Here is a 23007-nt window from a genome sequence, read left to right on the forward strand (position 1 = left end):
TTATTGCTTAGATGGGTGGACGAGCTCACAGCCCACCTGATGTTAAGTGGTTACTGGAGCTCTTAGACAGCTACAACGTAAATGCGCCACCCACCTTGAGATATAAGTTCTAAGGTCTCAAGTATAGTTACAACGGCTGCCCCACCCTTCAAACCGAAACGCATTACTGCTTCCCGGCAGAAATAGGCAGGGTGGTGATACCTACCCGCGTGGACTCACAAGAGGTCCTACCACCAGACCCAGACCCAGACCAATCAATATTTTGAACGTAACGTGAAGTGCGATCATAAGTGCGCAGATTTATTATCAATGTATATATACAGTTTATTTTATCTATAGCGTGGACGAGATTTTGGGTATAAACTTGTAACCGCCGCCACAATTGCCTGAATAATCTAATACAAATGTGCACAGTATACAAGTATTCCAATTTAAACAACTGTCTTCTATTATTATTAACTATAAGCAGCTATGTTTCAATATAAGACAGTCGCATGCGAGTGCAGAGTCAGGTGCCATGTTTCTTCGATCCAATGGCTAGAAGCCTTTAGTATCGTATCTCATTTCATAACATTACAATGTTTATAGGCACTGCAAATTCTTAAGAAATGAAACCGATGCACAAACGACAGTTTACGCTTTGGACACGTGCGTGTTTGGTCATTTGAGTGTCATGTTCCACAACATTCGTGCTAGATGTGATTAAAAATTCCAGATGACACTCCACGGTGAACAGTGCAAGGTGAATCATACGGTCAGCCAATTCAAATGAAATTTAATAGTTAAGCAACTCACTAAATTTGCTTTTAAAACTTCATGTATTCTCTACTTCTATTTCTTCTATATATCTATATGTATAAAAATGGATTGCTGTTCGTTAGTCTCGCTAAAACTCGAGAACGGCTGAACAGATTTGGCTAATTTTGGTCTTGAATTATTTGTGGAAGTCCAGAGAAAAGTTTAAAAGGTAGATAAATATGAAAAAACTCGGAATTAAATAAAAATAACAATTTTCTTTTTCCTTTTGATGTGTCCCGCCGTCGGATGGATTCTTTTTGTTTGTTTTATACAAAAGTTTAGGTCTTTTATTTATCGATTGAGGCACTACGAAGTCTGCCGGGTCAGCTAGTATACGTATAAATATACCATCCATACGTCCGATATTACTTACCGATAAGTAATAGAGGGTTTTTTTTTTTATATTTCGTAGCGGAAACAGCTAAGATAGAATATATACGAGTACAATTGATAATTAAAGCTCATATATTAAGATGCCAATGGTTGCACAGGTGGTTGCTAATCATCAGCAATAAAGAAAAATAATGATACTCCACCCTTTTTAAATGAAATAAATAAAATCTTTTATTTTCAGGTATCGTGACCTGTAAAATCCAAGAGCATAAAAGTGGGCGGCTTCGCAGTCGCTGTGTGAGACATGCCGATTGATATATTACTCAAAGTAGCCAACCTTCAGGATACCACTGACTCTATCTCCCATTCTCCTATTTCAGGTCATCTGTCACAACATTGCCCAGATACTTAAATAAGGTTACGAGTTGTAAAATTGAGCCGTATATCCGAATGCGAAGGACAAAATATGCTCTTACCCTTTACGACTGACTAAGACTTTACTTCTCCCTTGGCTCTAAGGCACCGTTCCAAATATTTACTTAAATAATTTAGAACTTCTTGTCCCTTTAAGAACGATGCCTTTACTGGGTCTATACAACATTTACATTTTAAATTTAAGCCTTGCTTTTTATTTGAAATTCTTTGATTTCTGACCTTAGTCACTTAATGCAAGTCCATTTATTTGTACATTAGATCGGATTTAATTAATGATGACAATTATTATTACTACTTTCTGGAGAAGCAAATTGGATCATAACATTGTTTTAATAGAGTTAAAATTCCAGTTTTATTTTCAACACTATGAAAATTCTGAATGATTTAGCGACCCACGCAACACTTAAAGTCTATGGATTAGCACTGGAGATCGTTTTATTAGAACTTATTCTAAAAATGCGCTTCGTGTGTTCCAAGAAACGAAAGTTCTTTCACTAAAATTCTTTTTTTTTCTTTTCTTAATAACAGTATATTAATTGTGAAACTACAGAGTATATTGAGGCTTTACACGCAATATTAAGCATCTCAGTAATACGCGAACAATGTCAAATTGACAAACTAATACACGAGAACCATCCATCAATTAAAATTCCATTATAAAATCGCGAATGCACACACACATGATCGACAAAACCCAGGAAACTTTGGAATATATTGGGAACGTTTATTCATTTACGTACATTACGTTCGCGTCAGCTCCTTTCAATACCGCGTTCCCTTGCGTCATCGGTTCTATGAAGCAATCATCGTCGACGTAAAACGGGTAAATTATGTTTTTAATACGTATTACGAGCAGATCGAAATTTTAAATCTAAATGTCATTAAAACAATGATTAATACTAGTGTACGTCGGTTTCGAAAAATTAAAGCATTCATATTTTATTAAATAATATAAACACAAATTTACTAGTGTCTTAGTTGCAAGTTAATAATTCAATAGTTTCGTTTTTTTAATACAACTAGAGGTCCTGCAGTAGTCGAAACTCGACTATAATTAATTGGAATTGTAAGTTTGTACACTATTATGATTGTATTTTATACTCACACTATAATCACAAATTTCGCCAAGACTACATTATAAAAAATATTAACAAAGACAAACTGTATTTAATCTATTCTCAATTTGACAACAAACGTCAAGAACAAAAGTTTGACAATAAATAGTATGCATGCGTGTGTGCGTCAAATACATGGTATGTAGTGTGTGTAATGTTTTCTTTATTGATTTAATGTATCTTTTATGCATTATTTTAAAAAAAAATAGCATTGTGCACTTCTTCTCTATATTCTCTATAAGTGTGCAAAACTTCATACTCCTCCGACCGCGCAATTTTCGTAAAAAGGGATACAAAGTTTTTGCTTCACGTATTAATATATAGATAACTGTATCGGTGACGTTCAAATGTATGCTAATAACAACGAAACTGTCTTACACCGCTCGAAATTATTACGACACGCCCTCAATAAAGCAGAATAGTGTTAATTTAAAATTCAATAATAAAAATCTAGAAAACAACGTGTTCCATAAAAAAGAAAGTGTGGTCGTCGTATGAAATTACGAGAACAACTGAGCGATCCTAACACGACGGATGATCGGCAGGCCAATTCAGTTGGAGCGTATTAATTGTGCCTATTGAAGTTGGTTACGAAGAAGGACAGGGTTAACAAGAATTGACAACAAAAGAAAAGTTGCTTATTTTTGTTAATCAAATTGGACGACCGATTAATATATTATCATGATGCTATTTGTCGATTTTGGTCAATTCGAATCGCTGTCGAGTTAGGTGAGGGGTTTTATTTATGTCTTGTTCGACACGAATAGAGCAGGATTAATTATGTATTTTACTGTATAATAAAAATATGATTTATAATCGAAAATCAGATACTAACGGACGAAAATAAAAATGAGAAATAATCGTTATAAGTTAAATTAGTTTTACTTGAAACATTTTTGCCATCTTTAAATAATCACTTAAATATATGTATGTGTATAATAAAAATCTTACATTTATTTCCGTTATCTGGTACCTGTAACACAAGTTCTTTACGAACTTATCACGGGACCAGTTAACGTGGTGTGATTGTTAGTAAATATTTATTTATTTATTTATTTATCTTATGTCGATGGTCAATATGAAAATATGTTATAATTAGATACGACAAAGGCAGGATATTACAATCGGTAACCCTAGATCAGTGATGGGTAAAATAAAACGAATTTAAAGTTACGTTAGTGATTCGAGCTAATTGCTTAATTAATTAGGAGCTGTGAGGGTTTTCTAAATGTTTCTTCAGCAACCTACTATAATATTTGTAGCTACATTTTTAATGGCGTAACTCTAAATTAGATAACATTTAATTATTTCTTTAATTGAAGGTGTAGATTTACAAACATATCTTTATATGAACAATATCATCATATCATAACATATATGAACATGTTTATATAATATGAACATTTAAATTATTAACAAGTTCTCGAAGAATATGTAATTCGGATATGACTGTAGATTACAAAGTAATTTTATCTTATTTACTCATGTCTACGAAATTTTAATAGAGGAATGCAGCGTTTTCCTTATAATTTTAAAATAAAATTACATTTCCCTTGATGACTTATTCTTAAATCAATGTCCACCACAGCGGTGTTCCATCTGTATTGTTGACAGTTCACAGCTGTCTCATAGAAACTTCTGTAGTGACGAAGAAAAAGACCAATGTTCCGGCTCAGACGAGATAGACCAGTGGACGATGTTTCTAAATCCGTTCGCGCTGACGTATCGTAACGGCTACGAACAATCGAAAGCTATTCCGAGTGGCCTATACTGCGCGCGCGATCTTCGGTACCGCATTCTATCTGAACCACGGAAGTCATACGTTAATTTTGTGAATGCACGCTATTTATCTGTTATTAAATTTAATTGTTTTTCCATTAAACTGAATATATATAGATATTATAGGCTAGAGGGGATGCGATTAATTTACTTATTTTCACTTACCTACAGTACGCTAAGACTAATCGGGCGAATGTATCCAATACCTTTATTTGCGTAATTACTGGTGGTAGAACCTCTTGTGAGTCCGCACGGGTAGGTACCACCACCCTGCCTATTTCTGCCGTGAAGCAGTAATGCGTTTTGGTTTGCAGGGTGGGGCAGCCGTTGTAACTATACTGAGACCTTAGAACTTATATCTCAAGGTGGGTGGCGCATTTACGTTGTAGATGTCTATGGGCTCCAGTAACCACTTAACACCAGGTGGGCTGTGAGGTCGTCCACCCATCTCAGCAATAAAAAAATTAAATAACCTTTTTTTTCATATTCAATTTATTTAACAACGAAATACTTAACGTGCAATGATTGCCTTTTTTGAGTCGAAGTGCGAATCTCTTAAGTGATATATATATTATGATTTCTTATTTATTTCTTGTATCCACTTTAGTTTCTACTACTGCAGGCTACGCAGGACCGGTCATTTAGGCGAACCTTGGGGACGCATATGTCCAGTAGTGGACGTTTGCGCGCTTAGACGGCAAACGACGAAGATGACTATTGTTTGTAATTGAAGAAATACAATCACATGGAATTTTATGATAGGATAAGTATCCTTTCGGAAGAAAAGAACGTTCCGCCTTAGGAGTACGGCGGATTCGTTCTGACGCAAAATCAACACTATCATGGATTCAACCGCTGTAGTAGAGGAAACGATGAATCATTGTTTTCTCAAAGCGTTTTATTACACGAGATTTCTAAAACTGACTTTATTCAATCTAAAACATTTCATTTAGTTATTAGTTTTACGTAGTTTAAAAACGAATATTTTGAAACACGAACAAGTGTTCGTCGTCTATTATTTTAATTAATTAGACAACTTCTATATTTCTAAATCATATTAAGCATTTATTTATAGAATCACTTGGTTTCCTTTATTTAAAAAAATAGATATCTGTGCGTTCTTAGACAGTTGATATAAATTACGAGTCGTATAATAATATGTTATCATCGCAATTTTCATGCATATTTTGTTAGCAAAGCTTTTATTAAGCAATTTTCCGCTGGACATAATTAATGATTGACATCGCATAAAAAAAGCGTTTAGAAGTCATCGTGGACTAAAGTATAAAACGCCCTGTGTACTTCTATCAAGCGCTGTCCTTTTTTTTCTACCTACTTAATATATTTATAATATTATTTTTTTCAGGTCGGCGGCCGAACCTCCTTCGAGGTCCCCGGCGTATGAGGGACTTGACGATTTCCAGATGTTGGGATGAAACCGCGGGCCCAAGGAGTTTTAGGGCCCTACCGCACCAAACGACTGCCCTGCACTCTTACACCCGATGACTTACTAATACTAGCCCTAACAGGAGCAGTGCTTCACTGTATCTACTACCGGAATTGCGCCCCACTGAGAAGATTCGGCGAGAAATCCAATGGTTTGAGTTTACGGGCTACTTTGCACATTAGCATCGTGCTCGTGTTCAATCGTAATCAAAAAACGTACATCACTGTCCGACCCTAAGCGACTTTCAAGCTTAAAGAACAACAACATCATCATCACCATCATCAGCCCACAGTCGTCCACTGCTAGACATAGGCCTCGCGCAATCCATAGAACTTGATATTAGTATGATAAGGTGTATTGTAAAGCTACATGGGTAAGCATTATAACCTTGCTTATATCTGCCGCGAAACAATCACAATTTTCATTTTATTTTGAATTAATTTTGTCATAAAAGGGTCGCATTCCTGTTGTGATGTCTATGGACCCTATAAACCAATGAACACCAACCAGGTGAACCGTAAACTCATAAATTCATCTATGCAATAAAATAAAGGAAAAACTCTTGTACGATATGAAATGTAATTTTCGCAATAACATGACTTAAATTAAACCAGATGTTAAACATCTGGATCACTTGACTTGATTCTGTTCTACTGATTGTAGCCTCAGTATCGTAAACACGAAGGTGCAAAACGCTATAAATCGCTTCCGGTTTTGTTAGATGGACAATGAAATTAATAAATAAATGAATTATTGTTTTATTTGTCTCACTGTAGGTTTTTAGCTGGAAAACTTGTATCCTCCTCGATTCTGTCTAAATAAATTCAGAGCTTGTTGTCAAAAGTTTTTTTTTTTCTTTAAGCTGTTATAAAAAGCCGACATCGTGACTTGAAGGACACGATCGATATGTTTAACTCACGATAATTATACAATAACTCACAATAGTTTAATCACAATCAACTCACAATAACATCAATTCAAAAGAGTATCACCCAAAATCATTGATCAAATTGCGAGACATAATAGCACTATACTTGTGGTGAAATAAAACGATGGAATAGCAACTGCAAAATGTACAGATTACTCAATATTATTCACCTCACCTCGATAGTCAAAAATAATCTGAGAATTACATATTTCAAGAATTTAAAACTTGAAAAACACGGACACGTGGCCCGACAAAATCCAGAGAACTTGGAAAAATTAATAGTTGTAGGTCACGTGGAAGGATAGAGAAGTCGAGGAAGATTGCCAACCAGATGGACGGACATTGTCAAGGAGGCCACAAACACCAGCGTCCCGGGCGCCATTAAGCAGGCCGAATGCAGGCAGCATTGGAGGAAGCTGGTGCAAAAACTGGACCAAGGTGGTCACGACCCTCAGTAATGAGGAAACGACAAAAAAGAAGAAAACTATATCAATGTTATTTCATTTATTCATTAGTATAAGTTCAAAGGGTAAAAAACAAATAAGCAGCACAATTGTTCATAAGTGTAACGGCCATCCGAGCTATTTCCAGTATTACTCTGTGCCTGTATTTTTATTGAAACTGAGAGTAAAGAAAACAATAGGGAATGAGGAAAAACCATCAAGATTCCAATAGTTTTCAGGATAAAATACAAAATGCTTGTGAAACAGCAATTATGTTTTTAACCTTGATAATTGTTAACATACTCAGTACCTATATTTGAAAGTTTCCAGATAATGTGAGGGTTTCATTGGTTTAGTGGACCTATCAATGAATGTAAAATTTAATAAACAATACACTGGTTCTGCTTTGTTCAGAGTAACTTGTCATTTATGTATGAATATTTGGTGTATTCGACGATCTGATGGGCCACCTGAAGGCAGGCAGCTTTCAGATGAAAGTGAAGAAATTTATCTGTAATAAACTAAAATGTTGCAGACATATTAATACAAAGTAACATAAGTAAGTTTATTACAGATATTTGTTTGTATTAATTTAAATTGAAAAGCTCATATTATTCAATGAATTCCATTCATATGTTTTTATTATCTTTTGAGATTCATCAGTGTGATTATGAGTGTAGCTATGTATTGATATCATAAAGCACCTCCTTCTTAAATAATTCATATTTGTAATAAATAAAGTGAAGCCCACCTTCTGATGTGGGAAATGAGGATTCATTGTAAATTTTCAGCTTCTTTCACAAAAATTTCATTAGAAATTATGTTTGTGTTGCTTGTACAACTGTCTGTTAAAATCTCAATTATTATTGCACTAGAACAATAGACCCCTTTCAAAATCGAAATTAGTAATTTCTTTGTTAAGAATATGTAAAAAAAAATATAGCAGGTAGCTATCACACAATACAAAATATTTGACAGATGCCTAATTGGAGTTAACAAGATTTTCAAGATAAATTTGCAAATATACAAGTTCTGAACAATGTCATCTGATCTGTCAGTCTACTGAGAAATATTACCCTCTCAGTGGAAGATGTTTCTTTTGTCATTATACTTAAAGTTGCATTTAAAATCATTAAAAACATTACCAACGTGTTAACCAATAAAACGTGAATAGCTTCATATATCATTTTGTCAAAAACACTTCTCAATATTTATCAGCAAATTATCTTCAATTGTGAGACATTGGTATACTCTATAACAACTAACCTAATTGTCAAATTAGAAGACACATACATATTATACCATTAATGAAAACAATTTAAGTAATTATCCACACAAATTAACTTATTCATTTGTATTCGTTGAACAGAAACTGGTTTAGCATTGATAATAAAGTAGGTAGGTATTTTGCTAATGGTGTTACAAAAAAACATATTGATTAGTCTATTAATGTGGGACAGAAATGTATTGGTATAAATATTACATTGTCCTCAGAATATATTTCTTTATTATATATTAATGGTGGATTCGAATAATTAACTAATATTCATCAACGAGGATCTTAAGATAAAATTTATATAGTATTTATTCTGATGTAAATGGATCCTTGATGAACTTTGTAGGAACCAGGTTTGGTTCCATATCTGCAAACACTCAGGTAGTTCCTAATATAAAATAATGATGGTTAGTATGGTTTCAGATAGACCACAAGTAAAACCTTATTTTTATGATGGACAAACATGACCATTGCCTGTTCGAAATTGAGGTCAGCAGCATTAATATAGTCCATAGAGCTGAATAGACATGATTATCATCTTCCAGTTTGAGAAGATTCGATACTCACAATTATTATTATCATACCCTCCAAACGCAAATATGAATGTTTTCGAGAAAGAATTGTGCAGGAAGCTATATGAAGATGATATTAAATCAGATCAATTCCACTCTCTATCTAGTAGTTAGTGAAATTTTCAAATACTAATTCTTTAGATGGCATGATGCTTAAAGAGCTTGGCTATGATCAGGACCTTAACAAGGTCATTGGGATGGGCTTATTCTTTATTTGGTTGCTGACCATCTGTAATTATTGTCTTCACTAACATTTGTTAAAAAAAATGTTATTTAAATGAGTGAACAAGCACACTTAAACTTGATCATAAGTGGTTATTGAAGCTCATTAATATTATGACTCGAGTGCTGTCTCCTACTTTGAGAGTCATCTTCAAAGGACAACAAACTACCCTGCCAGAGCATTTATATCTATATATAAGTATTCTTATGGACATTTTGGTCCAAGTAATTATTGCCCGAAAGGTTCCTTCTTGTCCTTGCTAAGCATCTGTATTTTATGTTTATGATTCATTTCCCGCATGCCAAATCAACAGGTTGCAGAAAATATAGTTAAGAAACAACTTTTAAGGAAAAAATTAAGGATGTTTGGTAGAGTTGGATGGACCTACACACTTAAATTTGGTAACTGTTCATACCAAAGTATTATCTTGCCAAAAATAGCTCTTGAATAGAATAAAATAGATATCAAATAGAATAGAATAGAGTCTTGCTGTGGCAAATGCTTTTTATTTACAAATTTAAAATTCATCAACTAGGCATCAGACCTTTGTTCCTTATTTTAAGGAAACAAACCCTAATCTAAAATTTATGTGCATCACTGCTAAGAATCTAGTCATAACCCATAAATGTTGAAATTGGTAGAAAATTCTGTTATTTCTTGTTATTCTTATTATTTAATGCTTTTTAATCCTTTTTAACTGTGGGCCAAACAATACAGAACTCATTTTCGTTTTTCTTTTACCACTAAATATTTTTAATTAGATTATTATTGATAAGTATAATTGATGTTCTATAGGTTTTTGTTAATCGTATGTGTTAGTTAGACTATCTACACAATAATATTGACTGGGCTAATGACCAAATTAAATGGCTATACTTCAAATAGACTGTATGGTGAGCAAAAATTGCAAAAAATGTGCATTTTAATAAAGCCAGGGGAAGGTAGATATAATGATAAATTTAAAATTTAGTGTTAGCTATTACTATTTTTTATGCTTAAGTGATATTTATTTATGGTATTTTTGAGCAAATTTAGCAAGAAATTTGCTTATAATGGTCACATTTGACTTATGACCCAATTCGATTGGAGCAATATTTCAAAGCCTTCTGACTGACCTGATGTAAAGCTGTGAGTCCGTCCACGTTAGCCGTGTTGATATCGGCACCCATCTTCAGCAGGCGTTGTACTTCATCTTTGTCGCCGGACGTACACGCAGCCAAGAAAACAATCCCCGCGGAAAACTGAATCCTAGAGGCGCGCTTCGGCGTCGGCGACTGTTTATTTGTCTCGGACTCTTCCCATCTCTTGAGTTGCTCCGCGCGCTTAAACAACGCTGACGACGACCTGTTATCCGTCATTTTGACCAGCGAGTCGCCACCCCTCACACGATATGGTCTTCACCAACACTTTTCACACGGCATAGATTTTGTTTTCGTTACATACAGTACACAAACCCAGAGTCCATAACTTAATTGCCAAAAAAGGAAACATGAAAGAGGAAACGTTCTAGTGTGATTACTATTGTAAAAGCTTTCATGCGATCATCATTTGATACACTTGTTGAATTGCAAGAATTTAACGTACGGCCGTAGATTTCTATATACATGACATAACCAATAAGCTACACTCTTAGCGTGGCAGCCATTACGGGAATAAATTTCACAGTCCACTAAAGTACCCACATACCGAATGGCAAAAAGAAAAACTAGACAACGAATAAGAATGACGGAAGAAGAAAACTACTAGCGCCACCTACATAACATGTGTGGCTTAATGTTGCTAAGCGTAAAATATTTACTTTTGACAACAAACGTCAATCAATATAAGCTCTAATCTGTACTGCCCAAATTGGACTTCGAAACTTGTAAATGAAAACAGTCTTATGGTTTTTAACTTAATATTAAACATTTATTTCATAATTACTTAGGGATTATTTTTATAATTAAGTTGTATCAGCGTAAGCACATCATTTAACCGATTTACTAGAAAAAGTTAGTGCGTACAATAGCCATTGCAAAATTATCTATAACGAATGAGTTTGATATATTATATTTATTTTCTATAGAATTACTTGTACCTGGCAAAAACACAAAATATCAATTCTCAGTAAATTAAAAGACAGATTTTTTTACATACGATCACTATCATCTAAAACCTTAAATGATCACATAATTATATAACACTCATCGGAGATTAAAAAATCCCTTGCTAGTTAACCAGGACTCTAATAAAATGGGACAGAACTTTTATCAATCTGCATAATTCTGTGTTCTGTTTTGGAACAGTAAACCATGCACCACATCAAGGAAACCTCAGAAATTGAATTAGAACAATCAATGACTATTGTTTAAAAAAACACAATGTTTAAATCTCCAAAAAACCCTAACACATGTTTTCAAGTTAATCACAACTAACTGTAATATCAGCTAATAGTTGTACAGTGCACGTTATATTTTTCGATTGATTTTTGTAATTTCAGCATGTAGTATGGTAAAAGTGATCCGTGTACCCAACTAAACTCTTTTTTTTATTGCTTAGATGAGTGGACGAACTCACAGCCCACCCGGTGCTAACTGGTTACTGGAGCCCATAGACATCTACAACGTAAACGCGCCACCCACCTTGAGACATAAGTTCTAAGGTCTCAATAAAATTACAACGGCTGCCCCACCCTTCAAACCGGAACGCATTACTGCTTCACGGCAGAAATAGGCACCTACCCGTGCGGACTCACAAAAGGTCCTACCACCACTACTCTTTTTTTAAAGATCACGTGCAAAGTGACCGATGGCAATTGAGAAGGATAATTTCCAGGGATCGTCTTCGAAATCATTACTAGCCATTCAAAAGCCAATAACTTTCATCACTTCTGTATCCATAGGGTAGGTCTCTGCGAAATTATTTAGGCACTGAGTTCGGCATAGGTTGTGCACCTATCACACAATCAAGAAACGCCCATGTATCTTGCTATTCTAATATTTTTACTCCAAATGGCTCTACTGACAAAGACAACGCTGTGTTATAAAATGGGAAATAATATAAAGCTAAAAATGATATTGGCTAGTCTATATCAACAATATAGGCTCATGACAAAAATAAAAATAAACCTTTGTGTATTCACTTAAGTAATGTATTGTCAAATCAATACATTACTTAAGTGATTATTGATGTATTAATAATGGAGACACTGTTAATATCTATATAGGTATTAAAAATGTCTCAATGTATTCATTGTTAATGAAAGTGAAACGTGAACGCAAGAATGTCGTGAAAAATTAACAAACTTTATTTTATTAAATCCAAATCATTATCTGACAGCTAGTTCGTAACTATGTTACTAGTTAAAATTCAAATACTGAGAAACAGTGCCATTTCAATTTATTCTGCTTGCATAGATAGATGACCAAGAGCCCATGGAACATACTAATACTCCTCGTCAGAAATAAGCACCATGGTTAGACCAACCAGTGCAGATTTACATAGCGCTTTACCACCAGCAATTAACGAATTTAATATATTTTGCGAAACCATAGCCACCATTTAGCAAGAATTTAGATTTTGGTACTTATAATCATAGTACTTAGCGTCAGATATACATAACGTATCAGATTTTTTTTTTTTTTAATAAGATAGGTTGAGGTCTCCTTATTAGATCGTTGAAGAAAACTCCAATCAGAATATGAAAACCATTTATATATTATTTGCAAAAACAAAACAAAATAAAAACTTTGCAGCCAACATTAGTAGTTTAAATTGGTTAATGTATGTAACGGTTCAGCTTTTCAAGAATTCTCTTCAACATTCAAATTGTAATTTAAATGATCAAAGGGATTATTGGGTATTGCTATGTCAAGAATGCGTTGTACTGGAAAAAAAGAAACCTTATTTTTTGTACGCTGTCTTTGCGAAATTGTTGTCGTTTAAAACTTTGTTTCTCCTTGTAGGGATAATCTGTATTCTGTGGAGTTTTGGTATTTTCAAGATGATTATTCTCTTAGGCATTAACATATATTATTACTTACCCTAATCCTATTATATACCTCTTCGAAATTTCGAACCTTCCAATTGATTCCTAAAAAAAACTGGTTTCCCTACCTTTACCACACTAGTAGTGGCAAATGCACAAGCCGTGCGAGCCACAATAAAAAAACCATGATTATTTTATTTTAGTACTAGTAACATTCTCACAAACGTCAAAGTATTTTTGAATTTGTAATTGAGAACAGACTTTTAAAACTTTTGTAGCGGCCTCTAGCGGCACATCGCACTAACAGCAGTTAGGAGTTCCAGTCGGCTCTTACTGGTCTCAGATATTATTCGAAATTCAAGATGGCTATGTGTCACGATGGTTTCTTGAATTGTTGTCGTTAAGTAACTTTATTTGTTTTATGTGAAAAAGAGTGAATCTTCACAATGGCTGACTTAAGTGTTGATATGTCGAATTTGCCCGATGAGATAAGAGATAAATTGGCGGAGTTAGATTTGGAGTTATCCGAAGGTAAGTTATATTCAGTAAAAGTCTGTGTTTCTCATAGATCGATAATTTGTTAATTTAGATTATTTCTTACAAATTAGCTTTGACCATGGCACACCTATAATAAATTTCTACAGTCACGAACATTTCGGTTTATTCTAAAAGATGATTGTAAACTAGTTATGCGAGTACTGACGTAATGAATACAGCTGATAGTTGGGTAAATAAAGCGAGTGGATTCGAGAGACATTGGTTGTTTTGTGCCGAGGATGTTGGTGATGCTCACGCTCGACTTGCTGTGCTGTCACACATCGTCTACAAAATAATACTTCTATTACAGTGGATTATTTTTCGATGTAATAACAATGCTTAGTTCGCCACGAGTATCCGACGCTCCGCGATATTTAGACACACACGGCGTACCCCGGTTCTTTGGCGTGCGTTGAGCCCAAGCGGGCTTGGAGAAAATAGAAAAAATATTTTTCACAATGTAATACAAGTATCGTCATTGAAAAATCGCAGTCTCGATCCGTGTTATTGTTGGCGGTGAATCATATGTAAACTTTGCTAATTTACTGTAATGTATGACTAGTATGCACAGAATGCGTGTATGAAGAAAAATATCATAGTGAAATAGATTTTCGGTTCGGGCACTATTTTAGGTTTTCATTTAGTGAAACATTATTCTTAGAATTGTCTATTACTTTAAAAAAGCAACAACAATAAATGACGAAGATATTCGATGATGAAAATGGCTTTCATTCTCCCGTTAGGATTTCTCAGCTTTTCCTTAAGAAAACAAGAACACAATAAGTTTTTAATGTTTTCTTCCAATATATGTTGCTAGTCTGGACTGGATTGACATCGTGTTTTGAACACTCCTGCTCACATTAAGAGATGAAGTTTAAATATGTACCCGATTGAAATGATGGTTATCTATATATCCTTGAAACCGGAACGTACAACGCCTTTGCAGCAGAAATGAGAAGTACGGTGGTATCAATCGATGCAGGTTCTAACAGATCTAGAGTTTTTTTTTTCATATATTATTTTATTACGCAACTTTGTTCCTTTGCAACAGTTTATCGTTCGAAATTTATATCAGATACAAAATTATTTAGAACACTTGATACCAGCCCGGGAATCGCGTAATAGCATTTCAACTAGCACTCCTGGCGTCTTACTTATTAGGTCACAGACGTAAACATCGGAGTAAGACCAACTTATTAGATTCTTCGAAAATCCTTTAATAAGATCTCTAAAAGTAAAAATTCAACTGTCGAATGAAACAAGTTAGTGTCATGAAATTTTAAAATCACTGACATGTACAGTAGTACCGTGATTCAGCCAATTGAGTTCTATTGTGTCGAAATCTTGAGGACGGGACCGTTCGACTCATTATAGAGTTCGTACATCAATTTTAATGCTACTACTATAAATTCATGACCATCGCACGCGCCGCAACTTTGATAACTCGAATAAATAATTGCACAAAAAGAAGACTGCGCGATTACCACAGTTGCGTAAAATGAATGCATTGTAATTATTCTAGTAATACGATCGGATAAAATCGGTAAATTGACATCACAGGACGAAAATGTACTTACTGTCGGTTCGATTTTTCGATTTCTGCACGCAAAGCGATCACGCGTTCCGGTTCGGAGGGCACGGTAACTGTTCTTCCGCTGCAATTGAGATCTAATAAATTATGATTATAATAAACGTATCAGGGAGGGACTAGAACAGAAATGCGAGTTGTTAATGACAACTGTCTGAGCACTCTGTCAAGAGTTACACGACAGAGAAAGAGAAGAAAATTATAAAATAAAATAAAACCAGGCAACAGTGGTTTTTTTCATTCTGAATCATAAGGAAAACATCGATCGGTCCTCTAGAAATATAGTTCACTCTAAATTTATATAGTTCACTATCTTAAAACATCCCTTTTGAACTCGAGAAAAAATCAATACCGGCGACCCCCAGATTCGTCTGTGGACCACGGAAAGTAAAACATTTGAAAGGTCGAGAATTGTAAAACGTTAAGCATTAAATGAAGATATTAATCCATAAATGTGTTTTAAATAATTACGATAATATTTTAAATAAATAGCATATAATGTTATCCAGCGTTAGTAAGTAAATACGTACGAGTTTATGTGAATAGAATATTGGACGGGTCTTACACAATTCACGTCACGGATACTCAGTTTTCGGCTTATATCACATAAATTTACACTTATATATCGATGAGGAAACAACACTGTTGGATATGAGAATATATCTTGATATATAAGAACCTAGATTCTTCCTTAAAAACCCTTCATTTGAGACGCAAAACAAAGATAAAAAAAAAACATTTAAACTTCAAAACCTCGAAAACGCAAAACACACGCAAAACACACGTACACACGTAATAAAATACCTGTCTTTGATTTTTTTTATTAAATATATTTTTTTAGTGCCGTTGTAGACTGTAACTTTCTTCGGAATAGGGTTTTTATCTAGAAATGCAATTATTTCTATGAATCCCAAAACACATATCGAGGCTGCTAACCGTCTCAAATAAATCGGGTCAAAACAAAATACATTCGTTAGTTAGTTAGTTTAATACGTAATACATACAGTTCATACAGAAATACATTCATTAGTAGTTCTAGTTAGAGAAATAGAGTTATACAATTACAATTCAAGAACTTTAAGAATGTAACTAATTAGCGGCGGTTGTGGACGGAATTAAAAGTAAAATTCGTTATTTGAATTTTACGAACAGTGCAGTAATAAATACGCTTCATATTACACTTCCACACTACACTTTCAATAGAAATTTCATCATCACAATAATTTTGTTCGTAATAACATAGACAAAAATATCAAAAACGAAAACATAACTTTACCATCCCTGACGAACTTGAGGAATCACATCAATTTTTTTACGAATTTACGAAAATATCGCAACATGATTTACGAAACCAATTATGTATTTATATCTGTTAACGGAAATGTATGTAATCCGTCATTGTATACAATTCCTAGGAAATGTATGTAATTCCTAAAATCGCACGGAAATGTGTGAAATAAATTATATTATACTTACACATTCACATTTCCTAGGAAATCTATACATTTCCTAAATAGCAATCGGAAATGTAAAACATTTAAGATATTGGTGGGTACGCGGGGACAGCGGGACGAGTCTTGCACTACGGTCAGTTGCCAACTTGCAATCCACTGGAACCGGCCAGGGATTTAAGAAGTGCCTTTGCAAGAAAAACTGTGCTTTACTTTACTGTGTTTTAAAAATAAAGTATTATGTACTTCCAAATGCCACTCGAGCTTACCCTGCAAAAATAAATAGCTATATGGACTGACAAAGTATTATCATACAAAGATTTACTTTTATACTTTGACATTTATAATTATTTAATTATCAGACTGATTACTTGCCAAATGAAAATTTGATTTTATAAGAATAAATATAAGTTAATTTTGTGATACGTTAAAAGTTAATAGATAGTTGATTTTAGAAGTTTTAATTAGTAAGATAATATGAATATATTATTATTATTTTACGGTATGACTGTTACCCGATTGTCTCAGTAAGTGTTATATTAAAAAAATATTAGTAACAACGTGTTTTATTACAGAAAGCATTTACTTTATACATTTCCTAATACGATATTGGAATTATATACAATTCCGAGGAAATTTATACATTTCCTAGGATATCTATGCATTAAATAGTTTTTCAAACAATATTTTATACATTTCCTAAATAGTATCGGAATTGTACACATTTCCTAGGATTTGTATACAATTCCTTGATTTCATACATTTCCGGTAACATATCCATTCTTTGTCTGTAAATCTGTTTGTTCGAATATCAAGCAAGAAGTACAAGACGGATTTTTATAAACCTTTTTGTGTATAATTTTTTGTTTGTGCTTTGACTTAGGTTTAGATTTATAAGATCAGTATTTTTCAAACAAATTACGAATGGAAAAAATAACGGATAAACCATGTCTCGAAAAAAGCCTATTAATAAAATCCCAAATTACGAATGGAAAAAATAACGGATAAACCATGTCTCGAAAAAAGCTTATTAATAAAATCCCAAATTACGAATGGAAAAAATAACGGATAAACCATGTCTCGAAAAAAGCTTATTAATAAAATCCTAAATTACGAATGGAAAAAATAACGGATAAACCATGTCTCGAAAAAAGCTTATTAATAAAATCACAAATTACGAATGGAAAAAATAACGCATAAACCATGTCTCGAAAAAAGCTTATTAATAAAATCCTTAACCATCATGCAACCTATCACGCAAATACTAGGAAAAAGTCAACAATCTCCTCCAGAAAAAGCTTAGATTTATTTACCTTAGCTTTGATTTCTATATTTTGTGTACATTTCACTGCTCGTCATAAAAAAAAGTATGTTGCTTCATTAATATTAATTTTGCTATCCTTGAAAATAAACTAATGTCTTGATGAGTACAAATAAATGTATGTTTTTTATTTGAGAAGATCGAAATATATTTGAAATACCTTTACGATTTAATCTGGCGATTATGTATTACTTATTGTCATTTTACAACATTTCAGATATTGTTTTAAATCTTTTACAGTTACCGTGGTCGCAGATAACTGATATGTCAAAAAATGTTTTTTTTTTATAATGGGTGAAAATAATTAACACGAGATTAAACCCTAAAATCAAATTCTGTTATGTCTGCGACTCGTAAAAAACTAATACTCTCACTATATTGCTAAATAACCATAATATTCAACTAAAATAATGATAAATAATAATTTTGTGCTTCTCTATGAACTTTATTTGACTCATCTAATACATTTTTAAGACCAGCTTGAATTTATAAATATTTTTTTTGGTTAAATTGCGAATTTTTTTTTTGTTAGAATGCATGTGCGAATTTTATTTCTTTTTTGTGATGCTAATTTTTTTTTTGTACATATTATTATTATTAATATTAAAGTATTATTAATATAAAAAAAATTGTATATAGCAAAGGAATCTAAAAAAAAAGGATTACTGTGCTTCTATATGACAAAATTAAGTAGCCGTAAAATTTTCTAAGTCCTGTTGTTACTTTTTTTATTGATAATATTAGGTAAATAAAAAACTTAGCTATGCCGCAACTATACAATCCAATCGAAATACCATCAAAATAAAACTTGTCAATTTTACCGAAACAACACTGCAGTATGAAGTTTATAGCTTTTAGAAATAGCTGCTATGCGAAATTAGCACGTTTGTTTGGAAATAACAATACACGCCTTGACCTGACTATTTTCGTTTTAATCATTGGAACTGTTACTAAACGCCTTTAGGAATAGTTGAGTTTCATTATTGTATCAACATTTAATGGCCACAGAATAAACCGATCTCCACTGGGGTAGCGAGTGGAAAACATTTTAAATATTGATGGAGCTCTCTGCCAACCGATCTCGTTGGGAATATGTGTGAGAAAGAGAGAAATAACTTTCGCATTGCGTGTTCTTGGCGCTGATACTCGACAGGTTCTATGCGCAAACGAACAAGTAAACAAATAGACAGTACCATTCAGAATAATTTTCCAGTACGGCCATATTGTATTTTGTTATGAAATTATTCCTTTAAAACAAATACATCCTTACCGGTTTATAATAATGAAACCTGTGGATAGATTCATGTTTAAATAATATAGGGAATTACTTGAAAACTAGAGGTATAAAAAAAATTGCCGGGATAGGCCGACGAGCGTACGGCCTACCTGATGGTGATTGGTTACCGTCGCCCATGGCTTTCAGCAATGCTAGGGGCAGAACCAAGCCACTGCCTACCGTTAAGTAGAGTGGTTTATTTATGCTAAAATTATATACCCAGATTTTCCTGCAAGAAACGTCGCACAATACACAATATGGATTTTTTTCAAAGGTTCTTCAATTTGGGCCTAACGTGCTTAAGTCCGTAAACGCATCCACTTCGCATCCACTTTAAATATTGATTGAATTCACTTCACGGCGAAAGCTGTTTAAAATTAACTTAACCCACTGCGCCACTAGCGGTTTTTTCACTGTTCATCATTCGTTTTTCGTGAAAATATTTATAGGTATATAGCATTTATCTCGATACAATTGCCATTTTAAGAAAGAGAAAAATGTCCCTCCGTGCTTGTTATAAAATTTTATAAAAATGCGCTAAGAATAAGAAAATAAATAAAGAATTAAATGAAACTACAAACCTAATAAGTAAGAAAATAAAATAAACTTTCACATTTTTAACCAATTGAATTTCAATTAAAGGATTTATACTAGGTATATAGTTTTATACTTTAGAACACAATGAATTATTATTCTTCACATATTACATACTATATTGTTTAGTTCGTCAGAAAATTTAACATGTAGAAGGTAAAAGAAAAACGATGTACAAATGTATGTACATAGATCAACACGCTTTTAAAAATATCCTTCGGCAGGCGGCTAAAGAACTAGTCGAATCGGTATAAAAGCTATTTTAGCGTTTGCTAAAACAGTAGATTAGACCTGAACAGAACCTGACAGCAGAAGCGTTGTCCAAATTTAAACTCGACTGTCCAGTTTTGTAAAGACAGGTGCGGTGGATAACAACTGTATACTAGAAAGGCAATAAATAACATGAAACATGTGTAAGTAAAATAACTTTGGTAAATATACATAATTAATTGCATATTATATTAGTTTAAATTTTTTTTTTGCTAGAGGGCCTCCGAGCTTTTAAACCGGGTTTGTTATTTTTTTTTTATTGCTTAGATGGGTAGAACGAGCTCACAGCCCACCTGGTGTTAAGTGGTTACTGGAGCCCATAGACATCTATAACGTAAATGCGCCACCAACCTTGAGATATAAGTTCTAAGGTCTCAGTATAGTTACAACGGCTGCCTCACCCTTCAAACCGAAACGCATTACTGCTTCACGGCGGAAATAGGCAGGGTCCTACCACCAAACTACTACCAAATAGGCAGGGTCCTACCACCAAACTACTACCAAATAGGCAGGGTCCTACCACCAAACTACTACCAAATAGGCAGGGTCCTACCACCAAACTACTACCAAATAGGCAGGGTCCTACCACCAAACTACTACCAAATAGGCAGGGTCCTACCACCAAACTACTACCCAATAAGCAGGGTCCTACCACCAGTAATTACGCAAATTATTATTATAATTTTGCGAGTTTGATTTTTATTACACGAAATATCAACTGTCACTCTTGAACATCAGCAGAGCCCGGGAAATAGCTGAGCTGCTGTCTATTGTACAGATTTTCTTATGTATCGAATAGGCTGGTCAACGAGCTAAGGGCTCACATTTCATCCAGAAAAAAATATTTAGCCATAAAACTGTTTTTCCTCTTAAGTTTTAATGATCTGGAAGGGAATTGAGATCGTCATTTAAGTTGAAATTGTAATTTTTTTAAATCGCTATAAATCTGATTACAACCTTTAAACAATTAACTCATATTCGTATCTTTAGAAAACTATAAACACAATATTGAAGTCGTCGTGGCCTAAAGGATAAAACGTCCGGTGCATTCGTATGTAGCGATGCACCGGTGTTCGAATCCCGCAGGCGGCTACCAATTTTTCTAATGAAAACGTACTCAACAAATGTTCACGATTGTCTTCCACGGTGAAGGAATAACATCGTGTAATAGTGTAATAGTTCGTGACAGTGGCAACAGTCTTTTGAAAATCATATCGAGCAAGATCGAGGGACTGCTGATCAATAGCCTTTGCAGTAGGCACTTGGAAGGAGAAAAAAAAATAAAATAAAAAATGTAATGGTATAAAATGTATATATAACTAGTCAGGTCATAAGTATTGTCACACAGTAAAAACTTTTCTTTTAGAATGCTGGCCACAAAAAAGTTTATTGAATTCGAATTTCGAATTGTTCATGAAAATAAAAATTTATACTTTTAGAATTTTACTCATTTATTAAATATGGAGTGGACGCTTAAAGAAGACCGTGTTGCAGTTATTGCGTTGCATCGTTGCGGTTACGCGCCAATTAAAATTTTTAACATACTGAAAAATTTAAATATAACCAAAAGATTCATTTATCGTACCATCAAACGATACAATGAAGACTCTAGTGTAGATGACAGGTCAAGAAGTGGTCGCCTTCGGTCTGTTAGGACTCTAGCAGTGATAAAAGCTGTGAAGGCGCGAATTCAAAGAAATCCCAAACGTAAGCAGAAACTGTTGGCCCTTCAGATGGGGTTAAGCAGAACCACGGTGAAAAGGGTGCTAAATGAAGACTTAGGGCTTCGGGCATATCGAAGAAAAACAGGACATCGTTTGAATGCTCGTCTAATGGACCTGAGACTGAAGAGATGCCGCGCTTTGTTGAAGCGGTACGCGGAAAAAAAATATCGGGAAATTCTCTTTTCGGATGAAAACATTTTTACCGTAGAAGAGAGCTACAACAAACAAAATGATAAGGTGTTCGCACACAGTAGTGAAGAAGCGAGCAACCGTATTTCGCGTGTCCAACGAGGTCCTTTCCATCCTCGCTCATGGTATGGTTGGGAGTTTCTTATTGGGGCTTAACAGAGGTACATTTTTGTGAGAAAGGTGTAAAAACGAATGCAGTTGTGTATCAAAATACAGTCCTGACGAACCTTGTGGAACCTGTTTCTCATACCATGTTCAATAACATGCAACTGGGTATTCCAACAAGATTCGGCGGCAGCTCCTAGAGCGAAGAGCACACAAGACTGGCTGGCGGCGCGTGAAATCGACTTCATCCGGCACGAAGACTGGCCTTCCTCCAGTCCAGATTTGAATCCGTTAGATTACAAGATATGGCAACACTTGGAGAAAAAGGGGTGCTCAAAGCCTCATCCCAATTTGGAGTCACTCAAGACATCCTTGATTAAGGCAGCCGCCGATATTGATATGGACCTCGTTCGTGCTGCGATAGACGACTGGCCGCGCAGATTGAAGGCCTGTATTCAAAATCACGGAGGTCATTTTGAATAAACTTTAGTGTCATAAAAATCTATGTTTTGTTAAGTTCATTTTGGTATATGAATGGTTACATAATGAATAAACTTGTTTCAATTATTTTACATTAAACATGTGACAGAATTTATGACCTGACTAGGTATAATGATAGTTATGTGTTAGATTTTT

At 34.1% G+C, this 23007-nt stretch overlaps 2 protein-coding genes and 1 long non-coding RNA gene across 59 annotated transcripts in view; 2 read left to right on the plus strand and 1 right to left on the minus strand.

Moving 5' to 3' along the window:
* The window catches only part of LOC101737973 (protein phosphatase 1 regulatory subunit 12A), an 88631-nt gene extending 77516 nt beyond the window's left edge, over nucleotides 1-11115 (minus strand). For 48 of the 50 annotated variants that reach the window (XM_062668214.1, XM_062668211.1, XM_062668210.1 and 45 more), the window contains exon 1: nucleotides 10465-11085. In XM_062668214.1, coding sequence (XP_062524198.1) covers nucleotides 10465-10707 — 243 coding nt within the window. In that variant the 5' untranslated portion in view covers nucleotides 10708-11085. Of the gene's footprint in view, nucleotides 1-10464 lie in introns of all 50 variants that reach the window. The other 2 variants (XM_062668216.1, XM_012696023.4) reach the window with 2 other exon arrangements.
* Nucleotides 364-6750, plus strand: LOC134198771 (uncharacterized). The gene is made up of 3 exons (XR_009972958.1): nucleotides 364-754; nucleotides 1373-1511; nucleotides 5827-6750. It is a non-coding gene; the product is annotated as an uncharacterized LOC134198771 (long non-coding RNA).
* Nucleotides 11116-13591: 2476 nt separating the features above from the next.
* Nucleotides 13592-23007, plus strand: part of LOC101744871 (disco-interacting protein 2) — a 147955-nt gene continuing 138539 nt past the window's right edge. For 5 of the 8 annotated variants that reach the window (XM_038013695.2, XM_062677131.1, XM_038013700.2 and 2 more), the window contains exon 1: nucleotides 13599-13847. In XM_038013695.2, the coding sequence (XP_037869623.1) occupies nucleotides 13763-13847 (85 nt within the window). In that variant the 5' untranslated portion in view covers nucleotides 13599-13762. Of the gene's footprint in view, nucleotides 13848-23007 lie in introns of all 8 variants that reach the window. The other 3 variants (XM_038013678.2, XM_038013685.2, XM_038013688.2) reach the window with 1 other exon arrangement.

The sequence above is a fragment of the Bombyx mori genome, chromosome 1, assembly GCF_030269925.1.
Source record: "Bombyx mori chromosome 1, ASM3026992v2".
In the NCBI taxonomy this organism is placed as follows: domain Eukaryota; kingdom Metazoa; phylum Arthropoda; class Insecta; order Lepidoptera; family Bombycidae; genus Bombyx; species Bombyx mori.